Raw genomic sequence first — 21911 nt, forward strand, 5'->3', positions numbered from 1 at the left:
GTCACGGCTGGCCAAAGCGTTAATAAAGTTTTTCAAGGCGGCCGTGTTCAGAGAAATGATCGAGGTTCAGAATGGCTGTAATTTAATGTTCTACTCCTCTTTGCAATTATTATTTTTAGGATGATTATTTTTCTTCTTATTTTGCTTTTTAATACTAATTAATAGTAAGAGCTGGTAATAGCTTATCGGTAAAATCCAAGAATCAGTGACTGGTTTTTCATACGTAGGGATAGTGGGTTTTCAAACTGTCCTTTATTTTCCTGGACAGTCCAGGATTTTGACCATTGCGTCCGACGTCCCAACATAATTTGCACATGCATCAAAATGTCCTGAATTCAGAGCATATTAGAGATGACAGCTGATTTTCGTTCCTATCATATTGTTGGATTTAGTCTGGATTGGAAAATTTTTCCTTACAGTCTCATACAGACATGCTTGCAAAATTTGACGAAATGGAGAACCGACTCTGGTTCTAGTACGCATCTAATTCTAGATGATGTGTCAAAGTAACGATGATACCAAGATCATATCTAAAGTTAAGGCAGGTTGTATTACAGTCTACGGAATACTTCATAAGCCATATATACTTTGTACACTGTACTTTAGCTTGGCGCCATTCAGTATTATGTCCACTTCGTTCACATTGGAGGGGGAGAGAACCGTTTCCTTGGGCGGGGGGGGGGGCAAAGTAAAATCAAAGAATTCCCATAAAACGGGGTTATGGGGGACATCGTTTACCTCCCTCCCCCCTTATAGCTTGATCGTTTTGCACTATATCGGAATATGATCATTAAATAAAAGTATTTTCGGGGAGGGGCGTGTTTCTTGCAGTGTTACATCCATACCCACGATGTTTTGGACCGAGTTCAATAGGACTTGAACTGTAGGTCAACAACAAATTATAATAGGGCATATCTTAAAAGCATCTGTCTCTTTTTTTTTTTCTCTCGTACAGAAACACATGCTTACATCAATACAAATTTTGTAACTAAGCTAACAGAAACTTTTTTTCATAGAGCTTACCTTCCTGAAGATATCATATGAAATATAAACTCTATTCTATTTAATCTCGTCTTTAAGTTTACACATTATACCGCGTTTGTTTTTGCATTGTTGTGCAGTATGTTATTCATACATCTCCAAGAGGAGGCCAGAACACCTGCAGACTTCTAACACAGGAGTACAGGCTGTTACAAAAGAAACATTACACTGCTTCCATTCCTCAAATGAGGGATAGAAATTCTTATACATTCAGAAATTTAAAATAAATATTAAACACCAGACACATTATCCGAAGGCTTTAATCATCAATTTAAGGACAGGACCCTAATCATAAACAAAATCAAAAAAGTTTTTCTCAATATTTTCTAACATTAATGAAATAAAAAAGAGTTGTGACAAGTTTTGCTGGTAGTACCCACATAGCCCTCCATTACTCCGCCTTTGTTTGTTCCACTAGACGCGTAAATTCATTATTTTCGGCAGAAAAGTGAAAAAAATAAATACATACATACATACATACATCTTGATGACACAACTTTTAACATTGTATCACTTGGTATTTGTATGATAATAACTATCTTGTGTTAAATATTATTAACGTACCTTGTTAACATGTTTCGGCCTATTTTTCGGTCATCTTCGGAACTGGTCGTTGCTGGTCTTGGCGCCTCCTGTTTCCTGTGTGGGTGCGTTCGTAGTGTAGAGTCAAAGAGTGTGTGTGCTTTGAAATTGAGCTGTGTGTTGAGAATATCGCTGGGTTGTGTTTTCGTGTCTGTATATTTCGTATTGTTCTAGTGTGTTGAGTTTCTGGCTTTTTGGATGGATGTGCAGTACTTCCATGTTTGTGTTGATGTCTCTGTAGGTGTGGTTAGCATTTGTGATGTGTTCTGCATATGTGGAGGTGTTTTGCAATTTTGTTATGCCTGTGATGTCTTCTTTGTAACGTGTTTGAAATGATCTGCCTGTCTGTCCTATGTAGTAGTTGTTGCAGGTGTTGCATTTGAGTTTGTATACGCCTGTGTGGTTGTATTTGTTTCTTTGTGTGTTGAGATGTTTTTGTAGAGTGTTATTTGTTCTGTATGCGATGCTGTAGTATAATTTCTTGAATGAGGTTGCAATTTTATGTGAGTTTTTGTTGTCGTATGTTAATGTGATGTATTTTTTGTGTTCTTGTGTTTGTGTTGTGTTCTTCTGTTTTTTGTGGTGTTGTTTGTCTTATGTAATATGTTGGGGTTGTATCCGTATTCTTGTGCTATGTATTTGATTGTGTTTAGTTCTTCGTTATAATCCTGTTGGTTCAATGTTATGTTGACTAGTCTGTGTATCATTGTTCGGAATGCAGCTTATTTGTGTTGTGTGGGGTGGTTGGATGTGTTTTGTGTGTGTTGTTGTTGTTGTTGTTATGGGTTTTCTGTATACTTTCAACGTGTGTTTGTTGTCTACTTTTGTTATTGTGATGTCTAGAAAATTTATAGATTTGTTGTTTTCAATTTCTAATGTGTAGTGTAGCATTGGGTGTATTTTCTTTATGTGTTGATGTAGGGTTTTGGATCTCTGTTTTGTTTCCTTTGTATAGTATTAGTATGTCATCTACGTATCTGTGCCAATACATGATGTTGCCTGCGTGTTTATTGTTGTCTATGTTTAGTATGTATGTCTGTTCTATGTGGTGTAAGAATATTTCTGCTAGTATGCTGGAAATGGGTAATCCCTTGGGTAGGCCTTCAGTTTGTGTGTAATATTTGTTATTGTATGTGAAGTAGTTTTGTTTTGTGATTATGTCTGTGGTGTGGATGATTTCTTTGATTTGTTCTTGTGGTGTGTTGTTGTTTTTGAGCTTTCGCTCTAGTAATCTAGTGTATCTTGTTTGGGTATGTTTGTGTATAGCTTAGTTATGTCGAAAGTTGCTAATGTTGTATTGTGTGGGATATGTTTGTCTTTTTTATTTTATTTATTTACTAGGTCTATGTTGTTTTTTATTGTTGTGTGTTTTTCCAATTTTATGTTGTTCCTTATGGTTTAGTCCATACATAACACATCCAACCACCATACCTTGCTCTAAATCTCTCTTTTGCATCTACTTCATTTTACTGACTATTTTATATTAAATAGGAATATCTTAATTATCTTTAAATGTGCCGGGATTCGATCCTGGAACCTTTCGTTTAATGAACCACTATCACAGCCATTATTCTACAAATTCGTTCGTGAACAAACCCTTAAAAATTATGTCTACGCACAATAAATTAACATCAAATACTTCAAAATGTATTAACATATGACTTTATTATATTACAGTTAATAGGCCAAATTGATCACTAATTAGTGTGCTTTCTAACAATTTATAATATATCTTGAGTATATAGCTATATTGTTTTCACGTGCTAATTAACTAGGTTTCCCTTGTTGACTAGTTAATTAACACGAGAATATGTGCTACATATTCCTAATGTATAATATTACAAAATCTAAGATGTGAAGTATATTTGGTGTAAGTTCATATTATTATATTTATACCTGGATGAACTTTAATAAGGAGGCAATTTATCGCAGAAATGTAAGTAGAGCCTAATGATATTTTATTATAGCACACGTCAAGTAAAGAGTGAAGCGATGCTTGGAGAGCGTATTGCTAGAAATTCTAACTCAAACCATCTGTACTGCAGTAGCTGACAAGTTGCACGTTTTCAAATGTGTTCGTAAATAAAAAGGGGAATTTGCATAAATGACAGATGAATTGTGTGTGTATAACGTGTTTATTACTTATTGCAACAAATTGAAAATCATCAACTGCATTCTTTTTATCCATACCAAGTATGTAAAAGAATTTAATGTAACACTAAGTAACAATTCTATGAGAAAAACAATGGAAATATAACCTAATACAAAATTTGGTAGGAACAGTGAATATGTACTCTTAATGTTTTAATGCCTAAAATTGTATTTTACGTAAACATTTTTTCTTCCAATTGTATGGCAAGAAAAAGTGACGTAATGAACATTTCAATATATTTCAGGCAGAAGACTAAACAATATCTGAGAACAAATTGCTTAATAGACAGGTATGCACTCGACAACTAATATTACATAATATTATAAATAAAAGTACTCAATTACTCACAGCAAACATAATTCCTGTTGAGGATGTTGCTCTTTCCCAAACAGCAACAGCAATGATGCGGTACGTAGAAAAATAATTCTCATTGTATTTGTGTATTAAAACGTCCAATTGTACATAAAAAATTTGCACATTATATTAAAGCCGATCCACGTGTAACCAGATAGTTTTTGTGCTTATCTTTACACATGAAACACATTCCTAAATTATCACAACAGAAAGGCATTTACTGCCTTCCTCTTTCTCTCCACTAGATCAATATTGTTAATATAGTTTATCGTCTGATATCTTCTTCTGCCCCCAACTCATCTCCGATTCACGATTCCTTCCAGTATATCCGTCACTAGGCAGTTTCTTCTCATCCAGTGACCCAACCTTTTCCGTTACATCTTCAATTTCAGTATCATTCATTCTTCACTCACTCTTTCCAACACAGCTTATTTCTTATTCAGTGTGTCCATTTAACACGATCCATTTTCCTCCATACATACTTTTTTAATGCTTGTATTTGCTTCCCTTCACTTCGTAGTAATGTCCATGTTTCTGCTCCAAACAATGCCACACTCCATCCAAAGCACTTCATTAGTCACTTACTTCTCTTTCTAGGGTTCCACAAAAGATGCTTCTTTTTCTACTAAAAGGTTCGTTGATCATTCCTATCATCAATTTCATTTCCAAGCAACAGCTGACGTTCCTGCTTATAGTACACCCCAATTATTTGAAGACGACCACTTGTTCTATTGCCTCATTTGGAGTTCCTGACAATGGGCCTCGTCTTAATACACAATGGATGATGAAGAAACATTCTTACTACAAAATATACGAGAAAATAGATTTATAATTATTATTACACTTTTACTACGTCATACTACTTGAGACCAATAAAACGGTACGAAAGGACGTATTTCAACCAATGATGGCTGCTTATCGCACAATTTTATCGCGTCCCTAGCATTTGTTTCTTTGTTTGCCAACATTTGAAACTGCCCTAGTTTGGAAGTCAAAAAAAAAAAAGAAAAGAAAAAAGAGAGAGAGAGAGAGAGAGAGAAAGGAAATTACAAACCAATCCAGTCGTTGCACAGCAGTTTCAAATATGACTCGCAATTGGCATCCAAGAACAAGAATTAATAAAAATCACTGATCACACCTATGCATCCTCTGAAATCCTATTTACAAATAAATGAAGAGCACCATTCGGAAATCCTGAATAAGTTGAATACACCATGTAGGCCTACATCAACGAGTTCCAATTCTACTACGCACACGTCCAATACAACATCAATTGAACCACCAACCACATTCAAATTTGAAAATTGTACGTTCCATTTAAAATAATTCATGTATATTTTTTATATCATCGTCGTTAATTAAAACTTTTCTAACACTTGTGTGTATTATTAGGTTATGTTATAGCTTCTGCTATATGATATTATGGATAGTCACGTATCAGAGATTGTTTAAAATTAAGATTTATTGAAAATCATCTGTCAAGTGACGTTGATTACTGGGATTCGGATAACTGATGTGGAATGCAACTATTTTAATAAAAATGAAATTGAATCAACAAAGCCTTCTTGACTAGTAACACTGCCATCGTAATATAGATCGAGAACTTCTCGACGAGAAGGCATTGACAGTAATCATAACTCACTACTGCCATCTAGCATGCATCTAGCGAAATATTTGTAATGTTGAGAAGGTACAGCAATACATATGAAGACAGTTGTATTTTCGTAAGTCAATGAATATTTTATTGTATTGGAGTACTTCGTTAATTCTAATTTTTATATACTGTCTCCTAATCGTGTAATTGTCAATTAATTCCCAATCGAGTTTTGTTTGAGATTACTGTTGACAAAAGAGAGAATTAATGTTCGAGTTTCCTGCAAATTTCTGCTTAATTACGAATGCTCACCTTTCATTATATATATTTAAACAATATTTCAGGTCTCGATGCCGGTTTATTGTGAACCAAGCCCAACAATTTAACTTACAGGACATTGACAAACACATTCCACAAACACCGCATTACCAAGTCATTTCGTCGGTGCATTTGAAATCATATTTAACATAGTCTTCCTAAAGAAACACGTTTCAGAGAACAGACTTCAAAAGCTTCTCACGTAAAGGTGTTCATTGCTTCTTAGACTACCTGAGCGAAGAAACATTTACTACAAAAATCGTATTACAAAAGGTTATGAACTACAGACTTGAGCACATGATTAGTTAAACTACAATTACTACAGAAACAATTGACGTCACTCAACACGAAGATACATTTGAAAAAGTTTCTCGCCTGTACCCTGCCGTTCATGGTTTCTTAGGATAGTCGAATCTGAAAAACACTAAACAAGAATTTATTATTTGAAAGATTTTTTGCCTGTGTGCTGGCGAACATGGTTTCTCAATTCAGTCGATTGTGAGAAAAACGTACCACAAACTTAACATTTGAAACGTTTATCGTCTGTTGAAATCATAACTGAATTTTCAAGTAAGAATAGCGCGAGAAACACTTACCAGAAACATCAAATTTGAAAGACTTCTCTCCCAAGCGAAGACGTTCATGAGTTCTTGGAATATTCGAATGCGAAAACCCTTATCACACACATCACTTGTGAAACGTTTCTAGCCTGTGTGCACGCGCTCATGCACTTTCAAGGTATAGGAGCGCGAGAAGCACTTACCACAAACATCACATATGAAAGGTTTGTCCCCTGTATGTATTCGTAAATGCTCTTTCAAATGATCGGAGCGCGAGAAACACTTACCACAAACATCACATTTGAAAGGTTTCTGGCCTGTGTGCCGGCGTAAATGTTTCTTTAAGCTAGCAGACAATGAGAATTCCCTACCACAAACATCACATTTGAAAGGCTTCTCGCCTGTGTGCCGGCGTAAATGTGTCTTTAAGCTAGTAGACATTGAGAAATCCCTACCACAAACATCACATTTGAAAGGCTTCTCGCCCGTGTGCCGGTGTAAATGTCTCTTTAAGCTAGTAGACATTGAGAAATCCCTACCACAAACATCACATTTGAAAGGTTTCTCGGCTGTGTGTATGCGAAAATGCAGTTTCAAGTAATGAAAGCGAGAGAAAGACTTACCACAATCATCACATTTGAAAGGTTTCTCGCCTGTGTGCCGTTGCATATGCACTTTCAAATCACCGAAACGCGGGAAACACTTAGCACAAACATCACATTTGTAAGGTTTCTCGCCGGAGTGAAGGCGATCATGGTTTTTTAGATTAGTAGAATGCGAAAAACACTTGCCACAAACTTCGCATTTGTAAGGTTTCTCGCCTGTGTGTATGCGTGCATGGCTTCTTAGTCGATTGTACTGCAAAAAACACTTGCCACAAACATCGCATTTGAAAGGTCTGTCGCCTGTGTGTCGTCGTAAATGGTGTTTCAAGGAATCGAAGCGAAGGAAGCACTTACCACAAATATCACATCTGAAAGGTTTCTCGCCTGGGTGTAGTCGTGAATGCTCTATCAAGTGACCAGAGCGAAGGAAACCCTTACCACAAACATTGCTATTATATTATTACAGTAACGTCTGAGTGGTCTCTGGACAAAAATGATCGAATTTTAGTTATATAAATACAATTTAAATTAAGTAACATATTAAACGATTTATCCTTATATGAAACACAAATGTTCCCTGGAACAAACGTCTTATTTTAATTATGTAATTACTTTATATTTATTTCTAACAGGTGCAGCGGAGCGCAAGAGTACGGCTAGTACTTTATAAAATGATGTATCAAATTCATTTAATATTTGTATACAATATAATATAGGTATATGGTTTTACTGCTTACAGGAGTTCTATGCTTCCATTTTCAGCACCATCAAATCATTATATATTTTTATTGTTGTTAGGGTCAACGTCTCAATTCTCATTGTAAAGGAACTCTAGTTTCTATATTTTACAGTTAATGACGGATTTATTATTTCATCCGTCCAATTTATTTTATTTGAGTGCATAATGTATCTAGATATATTAATTGTATGTATTATATTACTGCCGTTTCGAATGCTAGCTCGTGCGATGTCAGTGACAAATCCAGGAAGAAATGAGAATCTCACTCTCAAACTGGTTTGAAAATCATTGAAATCAGTCGTGCTACATCAAAGTACCGACGCCAAGTGTCCATAATGTATAATTAACTATACGCTGATATCCCTTAGTATCATCTCCCCTTCTGCTAACAACGCCATATCATCACCAAATCTCATTAACTTTATTATTATTCCTCTTACTATCAGTCCTCCCAAGTTCTGAAAAGAGATCTTCAAACACAAGTTAAACTAATACAAAATGTTTACACAGAATTTCTTACGAAGTCAATTCTAGTGGTAATCTGGTTAGATACATGCAGCATAATATTGAAAGTGAATCACTTTCTGAGCTATTTCTGAGCTATATTACTCAATTTCTGAGCTAGTTAGACACGAAGGATAACATGCACCCTTCCTGCAAAATATACGACGAGAAAAGAGACTTATGACAAAAGACTAAATGAACTTTCTCGTTCTTTGCACAATGTAATTTAACAGCATATCTGTTCTCGCTGTAGTTCTCCTTCCAGGTTTATTGTGGACCTAACAGTTTTATCCTACAAGACAGAGAAAACACACGTTCCACAAAACATCGCATTACCAAACCTGTCCATCAGTATAGTTGAAAATATATTTAAAATAATTTTCCAAAAAAAAAAAAAAGAATCATCTATTGGGAATATCAGACTTGAAAGGCTTCTCGCCTATAGCTGTTAATGGCTTTTAAGACCACCAGAATTTTACCACAAATATCACATTTGAAAGGTTGCTCGCCTATGTGCCGACGCAGATGTCCTCTCCGGTTACTTGAGATATAGAAAAATTAACTACAAAAATCACATTTGAAAGGTTTCGCGCCACCAGAGTGCACAAGTCCTTAGGCTTTTAGGTAAAGCTACTGCGAAAAGCACTTAACATAAACATCACATTAATAAGCTTTCTCCCCAGTATGCAGGCGTTTATGGGCTTTTAGTTGCCGTGGTTGCGAGTAACATTTACCACAAACATCACATTTAAAAGGTTTCTCGCCAGAGTGCATACACTTATGAAATTTTAGACTACAGGAGTGCGAGAAACACTTACCACAAACATCACATGTGAAAGGTTTCTGACCACTGTGAATCCGTTCATGAACGTTTAATGCACTCGAATGTGAGAAACACTTAAAACAAAGATCACATTTGAAAGGTTTCTCGCCAGAGTGCACACGTTGATGGCCTTTTAGGTTACTCAACTGCGAGAAAAACTTGCCACAAACATCACATTTGAAAGGTTTCTCGCCAGAGTGCACACGTACATGGCGTTTAAGGCCAACCGACACCGAGAAACACTTACCACAAACATCACATTTGAAAGGTTTGTCGCCAGTGTGCAGGCGTTGATGAGTGTTTAGATTAGTCAACTCTGAAAAGCACTTACCACAGATTTTACAATTGAATGGCTTCTCCCCTGTATGCACGCGTTTATGCCTTTCTAAACCACCCGATCGCAAGAAACACTTACTACAAAGGTCACACTTGAAACGTTTCTTGCTTACGGCCAAAGATGAAGGACTGTTCAGATTTTTTGCAGGCGAGGAACGTACTTTAGACAATTGTAATTCCAAATGCTTGCCATTTTCCCGAGTCCGCACAGATTTTCGCGAGGAACCCGACTTCCTAGGAATGTCGTTCTCGTCAAGAGGAGGACTTGCCAATTCTGTTGATTCAGTCGTCTCATTCCAAGCTGCAATTCTGAAGTAAATATACTATCAGTCTATAAAATAGTCCCAAGCATACATTCCATTATTGGATATTCAAATCAGAGCAGACCTATTTCACGACGGGTACATTATGATTAGAGATACATGCTTGTAATTAATTTATGAGTAATGCTGCGAGCATCAAAACTGACTAAAGAATTTGGACTTCTCCTGTACAATAAATTTCATAAGGATTACACCAAGTTAGTCAACTCTCAGTTAGCTTTCTTTTTTAATGAGCCTCTCTGTCCACAGTCACCTGACTTTGCTTTACTCTTTTTCAACTCGAGCACGCTACTTTTGAGAATGTTTTGAAATTCGAGATTACACATGTGCTATAACTTCTTCTATCTTTTATTCTCGTGATGTCTAAAATTATTGAAGTTTTTAGTTTTGTTACTTTAAAATTAGAGACAACCTGATCAGTATTATCAGTACAAAAATTATTATAAGGATTACACCACGTTAGTCAACTCTCAGTTAGCTTTCATTTTTAATGAGCCTCTCTGTTCATAGTCACCTGACTTTGCCTTATTCTGTTTCGATTCGAGCATTCTATTTTATTCGATTGTTTCGAAATTCCAGATTATACGTGTGCTATAACTTTATCTATCTTTTATTCTTGTGATGTCTAAAATCTTTACAGTTTTCAATTTTGTCACTTTAAATTAGAGAAATCTGCAGTGAAACATAGCTGATTCCATTTCGCAGTAAACGCCATCATGAGAAAATGTGATTGGTATTATCTCTATCTTGGTATCTATTGTCTTGCGAAATTTAAACTAGTAACAATCCCATTCATTTTTATATTTTATGTACAACTACTATCAAGAGTACTACCTACAACCTCTTGAAGTAAATTGGAATTATGTCTTCGCCATTTTGTTCAGTGTGCAATCTTCAGGAAGAAGTACACGAGAATCATTTACAGCGATGTCTAGCACTTTCCTAACCCAACGACGCCATTAAGTTCTCTTACGTACTGTTCTTCAATTTCGTTCCAGGACACCACGTGCTCAAACCTTACCATCCCTGATATCCTTCTCCTACTTGCAATCTTATGCTAGACGTCACAGAGTAGTACAAATTTAATACAATGCACTATTCGACCTCAAGCTAAAGAATAAAGAGCACTGAAGGCTTCATCACAATATCCTGAATTACTTCAATTTCTACTTCTTATTTTAAATAATAATGTAACAATTTGTTTCGGAAATAATATCAATGTTCGACAGTACGTATATTTGTAATCAGTTCTTCCCTTCCATGAAACTTAACATATCTTAACTTAGGAGTCGACTGACAGATAATAAATTATGTTCAGTTTTAAGGACTGCAGCTGCTAACGTATTATTACCTGGTATAGAGAATGTTCTACCTCAAACTAATAGTTAAATTTTAACCTTCTGCAGCAAGTCCTTCAAGTAAGAAGAATGAACTCTTGTAATACAAGAAAATGTGTTTTAACATTGTAAGTGCACATTGCAATTGCAACAGACAATTAATGAAATAAACGCTTAGGAAATAACTAATTTTCTTTGTTGTTCTGTTTGTGCATGTATTTACGTACCAGTATATTGGTCTTTCTTCCAGTGTTTCATGATGATATAATTCAACTACAATACATACTACTTTCGCCTAGTAGAATATGATATATGGTTTAACGTGACGTACTGCTAATTTATAAAAAATAGTAATAAAGTCGTAACTCAAGCGTTGTGCCGAATACTAGTCTATGTTACAGTGTGCTCACTGTGCAAGAGAAACAAATACGTTACATTGTAATTCCGCTCGAAAATTTACTATTCAAAGGGAACATGGATTGTTATTCCATGAATATGTTTTGTACACTAAGCAAGGTACACGAATGTAAGTTACTGAAAGACATATTACACATCGCAGAAGTCCAACAATAGATTTAACTCCACAAAAATGCTACTGGGGAATAGAAACAATAAACAGATTTATACAATAACAATATTACGAAACCTTCTAAATCAATAAAAAGGTTAGGTATGAACGATTCGATTATAACATATGTTATATATTAATATGAATTAACACCAATAACATACAATATTGATCAAATAATAGCAGTGATACTAGGAAATAACTGCAGTATTGCACTGTAGGGACACCATTAAATTAATGAAATTTGTAACAATAACAAATGAATAAAGAAAATTAAATACGACAGTTGGAAAATTGTTAGCAGATGGAGTTTGAATCCCTGTCCCGAATATTCAGTATGCATCCCAACAGATGGCGGGACCAACACTAGGTAAAACGTAAATTAAAATACAAGTTATAAAATACTGCAAAATAACAGAGAGGATATTCCATTAGTTTGGGGATCTTTCCCAGTATCTTGCGACTTTGTCTTCCTTGTATACTCAACACCACTATGTCTCAGAGACTTTTATGTCACATAAAAAAAAAAAGTTTTACTTAACGACGTTCGCATCTGCCAGGTTTATAAGAGAGAAGACAGTGTCCCACAGGAGTTCTTTTACATGCCAGTAAACCTACGGACATGAGCCTGTTGCATTTAAGCACTTTAAAAGCCATCGACCTGGCCCGGGATCGAACCCGCAACCTCGGGGATTGAAGGCTAGTGCTGTACCAACTATGCCAACCAGGACGATTTTGATGACACATTTTCCACTTTCTAATATCAATTTGTCTGGATCCATTTTATTTCTTTAGATTTATTTAGCTCGTCAATATGTAGCGTAGAAATCATCACTGTCTTTCCGTCGTCCATTTTACGTAATAGATCAACCGAAACCTGATACACAGAGTTCATGTACCCAGTATTCGTAAAGAGGACAAACTCCCCTGCAATAACTCCCGATACGATGTAAACAACTGGATACGCTAGAAGTGACTAGTGACATAGACTGTTGTGCCAACAAAGACATTCATGGTTGTAACTCGTGTAGAAGCGCCTATGATACAGATATTGAAAAACAATTTTTGTGACAGCTGTATAAGACTACGCAGAGCATTATCCCATTAAATACTCAATTTTTTTATATTGTAACATAGACCGTTGTTCGACTGAATGCTTCAATTTTATATCACAAATATTTCCATTTTTAAATAATGATTGTGTCTTACCTGTCTGTCTTTTGTAGAATTTTTCTAAACTCATTACAGTTTTTAACTGCTAATTATTATTGTGCAAGACGCATCTCAGGTACTAATAATATAAATTGTTTCATTTATATGATTGTGATGTCACTACAACTACAATACTTCACTTACAGTAAAACTTTCGCGCCTGACACCTTAGCAGACATACAGTTATATGCAGTCTTTTACAGAGAAGCATGCAGCTATCTTGTAACTTGAAAATCATAAGTTGCTGTGCTCATTTCGTGAAAGCACTATTCTAATCTCAGTATGTGTGCGAAACACTGGACAGCACGGGAGTTAAGGGCATTATTGCTAAGAACTCTGCATTAATAACAACACCAACAAGGTTTGACCAGTACTTATGGAAACCAGACATCAAGGAAAGTTGAGTGTGATTGTGATAACTGATTGTTTCTGGATGATTCAGACAGAGAGTTCTTCTGAAGCTGCTTCTGGACAGTCAAGAAAACGGAACCTTGAAACACAATGAACTCTCTACATTAAGACTCGCACACCACACTCACCTTTCGGCGAAAACCTCGTTGTCTTCTGCCGTCAATTCCACCCTTGGCTCCTCATTGAAGTCACTGTGCACTTCCTACAAATACAGAGCAAATAAAACAAAAAGATACCTCAATTTACATTAACAAAAGCACATTGATTATAGTTGCCAAACAACTACATTTAAGTCGCAAGAGGCCTGGTAGAATTTTAGCCAATAAAAGACAAATCTTGGGCACAGCTTTTCGTTGTAGAACAGCGTGTTTCAACGTGTGGCACACTAAAGGTGTACCAGTAGTTTAAAATGCTGTGGCACATTCATATAATCTGTTGTTAAAAAGCAGGAGGGGAATTTCGAGGTTTTTAGGAAGAGATGAAATACTATAAAATACTAATCAATGAGATATATCTGTAAGCAATAAAACATTGATTATAAAATTTTCAAATTTCCATTTTATTTATTTAATTTTTTAAACTGGATTATTTTACGACGCTGTATCAACATGTCAGGATATTTAGCTTCTGAATGACATGAAAGTGACAATGCCGGTGAAATGAGTCCAGAGTCCAGCACAAAAAGTTACCCAGCATTTGATCGTATTGGGTTCAGGGAAATCCCCAGGAAAATAACCTCAACCAGGTAACTTTCCCCGACCGGGATTCGAACCCGGGCCACCTGGTTTCGAGACCAGAAGCGCTGACCGTTACTCCACAGGAGCGGACTAAATTTTATTATTTATGAGTCAACAAATTGAGGGATGTTAATATGGTCAATGGAAAAAAAGGCTCATGTTGCAAAAGACGTTGAGAAGACAAACAAAATACAAAATAACCCTGGAAGCACAGAGTGCATTCGTCGTTCTGCACTCACCTCAGGTTCATGTTTCAACACTGGGAACGAAATTGGCACCGGATCTTCTTCAAATTTTATCTCAGATGTGAGATCTTGGGTCTGGTCCTCATATTCCTCCTTTATATCAGTCACATGCTGATCCCCAAGATTTACTTCCTGCGGTACAGAGAGATATCTTAAAGGAACAATTTATCACAGGATGTTAGAACACGACCTATACTGTTATAAGCTGCTTCCTATGTGTTCATATGCCTCAGCATGATCACAACCTAGCACATGCCTTACACTATCACGAATAGGGTCAGGATTCATATCAAAATGTATATATTCCACACAAAAACATTTTTCAAGTGCAGTTTCAATAAATTAAGAGATTTACTTGATTTATTTAACGACGCTGCAACAACTACTAGATTATTTAGCATCGATGGAATTGGTGATAGCGAGAAGGTATTTGGCGACATGAGGCCGAGGATTCGACACAGATTACGTAACATTCACTACATGGTTCCGAAAAAAACGTCGGATAAACCCAACCAGGCAATTAACCCAAGAGTGAATCGAACCTGTGACCGAGCGCAACTCGGGATTGGCAGCCAAGCACCTAGCCGACTGAGCCACACGAGTGGATTCAATGACAGAGCTAAGGCCAGTAGGCTTTCTCTTCCGCCCTGCCTGACTCCAAATCTAATTGAATACAAGTGGCTTATAGTGAATGCCACATGAGAACAGTTCCAGAACAGCAAATATTGCCGTCTTCCCAGTGATGCCAACTTTTACCCGATATCACACGATCCAATGTATTAAATGACTTATTTACTTACCACACTTTATGTTGCAAGGTTATTGTAATTAATTCAACAATTTGTAACGTATTTTCATAGGAAAACTATACGGGGAAAGGAATCAAAATGTCAAATATTTTGTCTGGCAATACGAATTTCATTGGTTTGACTAAACAATTGCCTTCCGAGACCTAAACTAAAAATGTATTTTGTTTGACCACATGAAATTATTAGTACTAACTCCGAAAACTTACATGACTATAGTCTTGAATTATAACCACAACGCAATACACCAAAAAACCATTACGTATTAATATAGTAATTTCCTAGAAGACGGGCAAAATTCAACATGGCTGACGAAAACTACCAAAAACGTTCTGCCAACAATGAATTTTGTAACAAATGTTCATAATGATATTAATACTGATATTAATTAATTATTAATAAGTTCAAATTTCACTAGCTTCACCGTCTCAGAAATCTAGTACAAATTTAATTGCATGTCACTCCAGTACCGACAAGTATTGTCGATATATGTCTCAGCTGCCAACATAGCAGTTACAAAATCAATACCATTTGTAGTATCTGTCAGTATCGAAATTCGAAACGAAGTAGGCAAAAGAAAATTCAACCTGCAAACTTGAAAATCACCACAATCCACTAGCATATGTAGTAATGGGGGAACAATGGTAGGTTTCACCCTTAGGGTATGTAGCATCCGAACAATCTGGGCCATCGTTTCCCCAACCCCTTGTCTCTTTTGATACTAAAAGACGTCGTAACAATAAATATTTAGGATAGTTTTCATATACTGATCATGTTAATGGCGGTGGCCACTACCTGCCACCTAGAGGTAAAATAACTTTTTTCATTACTCGCACATAAGAGTTGATCGAGCAGGCACTGTTAGCAGCCATAAGATGCGATCCAGCAAGCAGTGGTTTAAACCCATTCTTCAATATGTATCAAAGTTATTGTTACATCAGCAACAAGAGAATAAAAAAAATCGTAAAATTAAAAAGAAGTCTGTTCCTAGGCACAATTGTCTCTGTATATTCGAGATAATTCTGTCTTCGATAGCAGAAATAAATATTTGAGTATTATTATTATTATTATTATTATTATTATTTGAATTTTATAATGAATCCCTACAGTTTAAGTTGTAAAGGTTATGGAAAAGTTCAAATAGTTAATACTATTCTAGACTGGTAATAGGTCTGACATACTTACAAATGCATTACTGATATATGTGTATATTGATAGAGAACCACTTACATCATCTTCAGTTTTCACCATAGGAAAGCTAATAGGCACTGGTGTGGTGTCTTCAACCTTTATCTCTGATTTGATATCGTAACTCGGGTCCACGCATTCTGTCTTCATGTCCGTCACTTGCAAATGCGATAAGTTCCGTTCCTACAGGACACAAAAAAAATCGTCCATAATTTTATTAGTTATTTCAAAGATGACTTGTTGAGTAACACCCGCCAATCTGGTAGTGCATGACAGTCATAGCTAACGTGAATCATAATCTGCACGTCAGTAACAGAAGCAGATCTCAAATCAACGTAGTTTTAAGCCTGTTCACAAATTTAAATTAAGTTCAAGTTTTACTTGTCAATAAGTCCAATAAAGGTTCTTCATATGGGGGGAGTAGAATCAACGCACACTTCATAAATCTTGACCAATTCATGACGCCATATAAAACACAGCAACAGCAAGGAATTTATTCAAGTGACTATAAAGTATGAAATGTATGCTTTTCTCCACTATTCGATAAACACACAAACAAGATATACAGTAAAGCTTTTCTATTTACCTCTGATGAAGCCTCAATCTCTTCTATTTTGTAATCCATTCCAGGCTATGATTGAAAATCTGTATGGTCAAACATGTACATCAAACGGACCGTGACTGACGGGTCTATGACGCTTCAGTAGTCACCAGCATAGACAAATAACAGAGAGAAACGATTAAAGAAAGTTAGGGCGAGCGTTCCCAACACCAGTTTGCAGAAATACACTAAACGGTTAAAAAAACCTTGAAAAATAGCATTAAACTCGCTGGATTTTTAGATGTATATTACGTATTTAAAATAGTGCGAATTCGGCTATTTGTTTGAAAGGGTTCATACCTGAAGCATCTTTATAGACGACTGAAAAACTTTAGATTTTCCACTGCCAAAACCACCCTGTTGGTGACACTGGTCACGGCTGGCCAAAGCGTTAATAAAGTTTTTCAAGGCGGCCGTGTTCAGAGAAATGATCGAGGTTCAGAATGGCTGTAATTTAATGTTCTACTCCTCTTTGCAATTATTATTTTTAGGATGATTATTTTTCTTCTTATTTTGCTTTTTAATACTAATTAATAGTAAGAGCTGGTAATAGCTTATCGGTAAAATCCAAGAATCAGTGACTGGTTTTTCATACGTAGGGATAGTGGGTTTTCAAACTGTCCTTTATTTTCCTGGACAGTCCAGGATTTTGACCATTGCGTCCGACGTCCCAACATAATTTGCACATGCATCAAAATGTCCTGAATTCAGAGCATATTAGAGATGACAGCTGATTTTCGTTCCTATCATATTGTTGGATTTAGTCTGGATTGGAAAATTTTTCCTTACAGTCTCATACAGACATGCTTGCAAAATTTGACGAAATGGAGAACCGACTCTGGTTCTAGTACGCATCTAATTCTAGATGATGTGTCAAAGTAACGATGATACCAAGATCATATCTAAAGTTAAGGCAGGTTGTATTACAGTCTACGGAATACTACATAAGCCATATATACTTTGTACACTGTACTTTAGCTTGGCGCCATTCAGTATTATGTCCACTTCGTTCACATTGGAGGGGGAGAGAACCGTTTCCTTGGGCGGGGGGGGGGCAAAGTAAAATCAAAGAATTCCCATAAAACGGGGTTATGGGGGACATCGTTTACCTCCCTCCCCCCTTATAGCTTGATCGTTTTGCACTATATCGGAATATGATCATTAAATAAAAGTATTTTCGGGGAGGGGCGTGTTTCTTGCAGTGTTACATCCATACCCACGATGTTTTGGACCGAGTTCAATAGGACTTGAACTGTAGGTCAACAACAAATTATAATAGGGCATATCTTAAAAGCATCTGTCTCTTTTTTTTTTTCTCTCGTACAGAAACACATGCTTACATCAATACAAATTTTGTAACTAAGCTAACAGAAACTTTTTTTCATAGAGCTTACCTTCCTGAAGATATCATATGAAATATAAACTCTATTCTATTTAATCTCGTCTTTAAGTTTACACATTATACCGCGTTTGTTTCAAGCCCCTACAGTCTCGGCTGCGCGAAACGAGGAAACCGGGGCAAATTGAACGCTGCGCTTGCCGCCATATTGTTGGAGAGCAGACAAATAATAGCAGTGCGTAAATCACGCAACTTTACGTTGTGATGATCTAAAATTGATATATTATGGCCATTTTCGACGTTTAACGTAAAATTAGGACGAAATAAACATATTCAAAGTTTCATTGATATGTGTTAGAACATTAAAGAAAAGAAAATACGTATGCAGCAATTTATAGAAAACATATTGTTACATCCATAAATAGGCCTACACAATACACATTATAGATTGTATAATTTTACGATAATCAGCAAATTGTTAGGTTTCAGAGAATCTAAAATTATATTAACATATTAACTCTTAGATCACAAGACATAAATATATGCACCTTGATTACACAAGTTCTTGTTATAATCAAATTCCTAAGTGAAATAAATATGCGATAATCAGTATAGACTTGTTGTTAAGTTTTAGAGAATCAAAAATAAATTATATTACCGGTACTTTTAGACCACAGGACATAGGTAATCTGGTAAAATATAATGCGAAGGTAGCCAAATTACATTGAATGCATTCTTCAATTAATAAAGGGAATGCTATCAATTATAAAAAGTATCGGTACCTAATAAACTGCAAACAATAGGTAACGTGAAGACCTAAAAACTAAACAATCACTTTATGCAAGATAAAAAAAACCACATACTTTTTATTTATTTTTTTATTTTAGTAGGTTATTTTACGACGCTTTATCAACAGCTTAGGTTATTTAGCGTCTGAATGAGATGAAGGTGATAATGCCGGTGAAATGAGTCTGGGGTCCAACACCGAAAGTTACCCAGCATTTGCTCATATGGGGTTGAGGGAAAACCCCGGAAAAAACCTCAACCAGGTAACTTGCCCCTACCGGGAATCGAACCCGGGCCACCTGGTTTCGCGGCTAGACGTGCTAACCGTTACTCCACAGGTGTGGACCATACTTTTTATGTGTGGATTTTTTACATATTGTATTTTTATTTTAAATAAATAAAATAGATATATTATCATTGCTTGCGGAGTGATGGTACATAATTTTTATGCACATGTACAATATCAATAAGATGCCATTCCTTGTTTTTGTTAATAAAATATATCCGGCAAAATGTAAAAGAGTTATTTATAGGTGAACTATGAATCATAAATTCACAAAGGAGGCTTAGCTATTACAGCTATTTATTTATTTATTTATTTATTATCTGTATATTTATTTATCCATATATGGATCTTGAATGAAAGTTTATTATCTTGCAGATAAATTCATTTACATAATAAAAACAAAAAGTTATCTTTCCACTAATGTTTTAACATCTGATGTGTAAGTTTAAATAATTCACTCAGTGGGATTTCTCTACAGTCTGATATACCTGTACTAACAATTAAGTATTCTTTATTGTCGTAAACTACTGATTGATTTTTAATGATATTGATATTGTAACAACAGAGATAATATTTTATCGTACCTTTTGCAAATAGCTTGGAAAATTAAACAGGGATGGTATTATCGCCGCGCTCTCATGGTAAACATTCGGCAGGTCTTTGAGCGGCCTCATGCGTTCGGCAGGTCTTTGAAATTTAATTGTATTATTGTTTTCAATTTCTTGTGTCGCCGCTCCAATCACTCGCCTCAATTTCAATAATGCAACCAATAAGCTGCTTCAATTATTATTAAATGACACTTACTTGTCTAATCCACGTAGACTAAACCCGAGGTTGCAATGTCTTGTGCTGAGGACGAACATTAAGGTATGTGATTAAAAATTATTATTATAGAGTTATTATTAAGAGTTAAGAAAGCCAACGTACTCGTATATGAAATAATAATAATAATAATAATAATAATAATAATAATAATAATAATAATAATATTAATAATAATAATAATAATAATAATAATAATAATAATAATAACCATTTAACAATATAACAAACTAGTGCTTATTCTTATCGAGAAAGTAGACGTGACAACGTGACGCTTAGAGTGAAACCTACAGAGCAACAATCGGTCAGCAAAATTATTTTTTTAAACCACACCGCACGTTATTGTATGATGCCGACATGTTAACCATGAGTCCGCGGCGATAATATATCATCTTTCAAGATTATATTGCCATTACTTTCACACTATTCACTAAAAACACCCGAGACAAAACAAAGGACAAGTATGACAATCGTGTTTACCGCTCTATTTCTACCAGTAGCATGGCGGCGTAAACATGCGCAGACTGGTTTCAATTTTGGACAGCACACCAGCGCTCTGTGTGAGTCTAGTATACTATTATAACGTCTTTGGTTTGTTTTTGCATTGTTGTGCAGTATGTTTTTCATACATCTCCAAGTGGAGGCCAGAACACCTGCAGACTTCTAACACAGGAGTACAAGCTGTTACAAAAGAAACATTACACTGCTTCCATTCCTCAAATGAGGTATAGAAATTCTTATACATTCAGAAATGTAAAATAAATATTATAGACGAAACACATTATCTGAAGGCTTTAATCGTCAATTTAAGCACAGGACCTTAATCATAAACAAAATCAAAAAAGTTTTTTTCAATACGTTCTAACATTAATGAAAAAAAAGAGTTGTGACAAGTTTGGGTGGCAGTACCCACATAGCCCCCCCCCATAACTCCGCCTAAGTTTGTTCCACTAGATGCGTCATTCATTATTTTCGGCAGAAAAGTGAAATAAGAAAAGAAATAAATATATACATCTTCATTACACAACTTTTAACACTGTATCAGTTCGGTATTTGTAAGATAATAATTTTCTTGTGTTAAATACCGGTATTGTTAACGTACCTTGTTAACATGTTCGGCCTATTTTTCGGTCATCTTCGGAACTGGTCGTTGCTGGTCTTGGCGCCTCCTGTTTCCTGTGTGGGTGCGTTCGTAGTGTAGATTCAAAGAGTGTGTGTGCTTTGAAATTGAGCTGTGTGTTGAGAATATCGCTGGGTTGTGTTTTCGTGTCTGTATATTTCGTATTGTTCTAGTGTGTTGAGTTTCTGGCTTTTTGGATGGATGTGCAGTACTTCCATGTTTGTGTTGATGTCTCTGTAGGTGTGGTTAGCATTTGTGATGTGTTCTGCATATGTGGAGGTGTTTTGCAATTTTGTTATGCCTGTGATGTCTTCTTTGTAACGTGTTTGAAATGATCTGCCTGTCTGTCCTATGTAGTAGTTGTTGCAGGTGTTGCATTTGAGTTTGTATACGCCTGTGTGGTTGTATTTGTTTCTTTGTGTGTTGAGATGTTTTTGTAGAGTGTTATTTGTTCTGTATGCGATGCTGTAGTATAATTTCTTGAATGAGGTTGCAATTTTATGTGAGTTTTTGTTGTCGTAT

General features: G+C 35.7%; 2 protein-coding genes across 3 annotated transcripts; both read right to left on the bottom strand.

Annotated features, from left to right (window-relative positions):
- Positions 1-3368: 3368 nt before the first annotated feature.
- On the bottom strand, positions 3369-8798 carry LOC138691450 (zinc finger protein 235-like). Its single transcript, XM_069813378.1, has 2 exons — positions 8791-8798; positions 3369-7655 (listed from the first exon to the last, which is right to left on the bottom strand). Exons 1-2 carry the CDS (start codon positions 8796-8798, stop codon positions 6746-6748), a joined length of 918 nt encoding a protein of 305 aa, XP_069669479.1. The 3' UTR covers positions 3369-6745.
- Positions 7747-17410, bottom strand: LOC138692124 (zinc finger protein 664-like). Of its 2 annotated transcripts, none has more exons than XM_069815097.1 (5): positions 17337-17410; positions 16478-16618; positions 14436-14573; positions 13588-13661; positions 7747-9917 (listed from the first exon to the last, which is right to left on the bottom strand). In XM_069815097.1, the coding sequence occupies exons 1-5, from the start codon at positions 17343-17345 to the stop codon at positions 9113-9115; spliced, it is 1167 nt and encodes a 388-aa protein (XP_069671198.1). In that variant the 5' UTR covers positions 17346-17410; the 3' UTR covers positions 7747-9112. The 2 variants fall into 2 exon arrangements, with proteins under 2 accessions (XP_069671198.1, XP_069671197.1); XM_069815096.1 differs by lacking the exon at positions 17337-17410 and adding an exon at positions 17022-17145.
- Between the last annotated feature and the right edge of the window lie 4501 nt (positions 17411-21911).

The sequence above is a fragment of the Periplaneta americana genome, chromosome 16, assembly GCF_040183065.1.
Source record: "Periplaneta americana isolate PAMFEO1 chromosome 16, P.americana_PAMFEO1_priV1, whole genome shotgun sequence".
NCBI classification, from domain to species: domain Eukaryota; kingdom Metazoa; phylum Arthropoda; class Insecta; order Blattodea; family Blattidae; genus Periplaneta; species Periplaneta americana.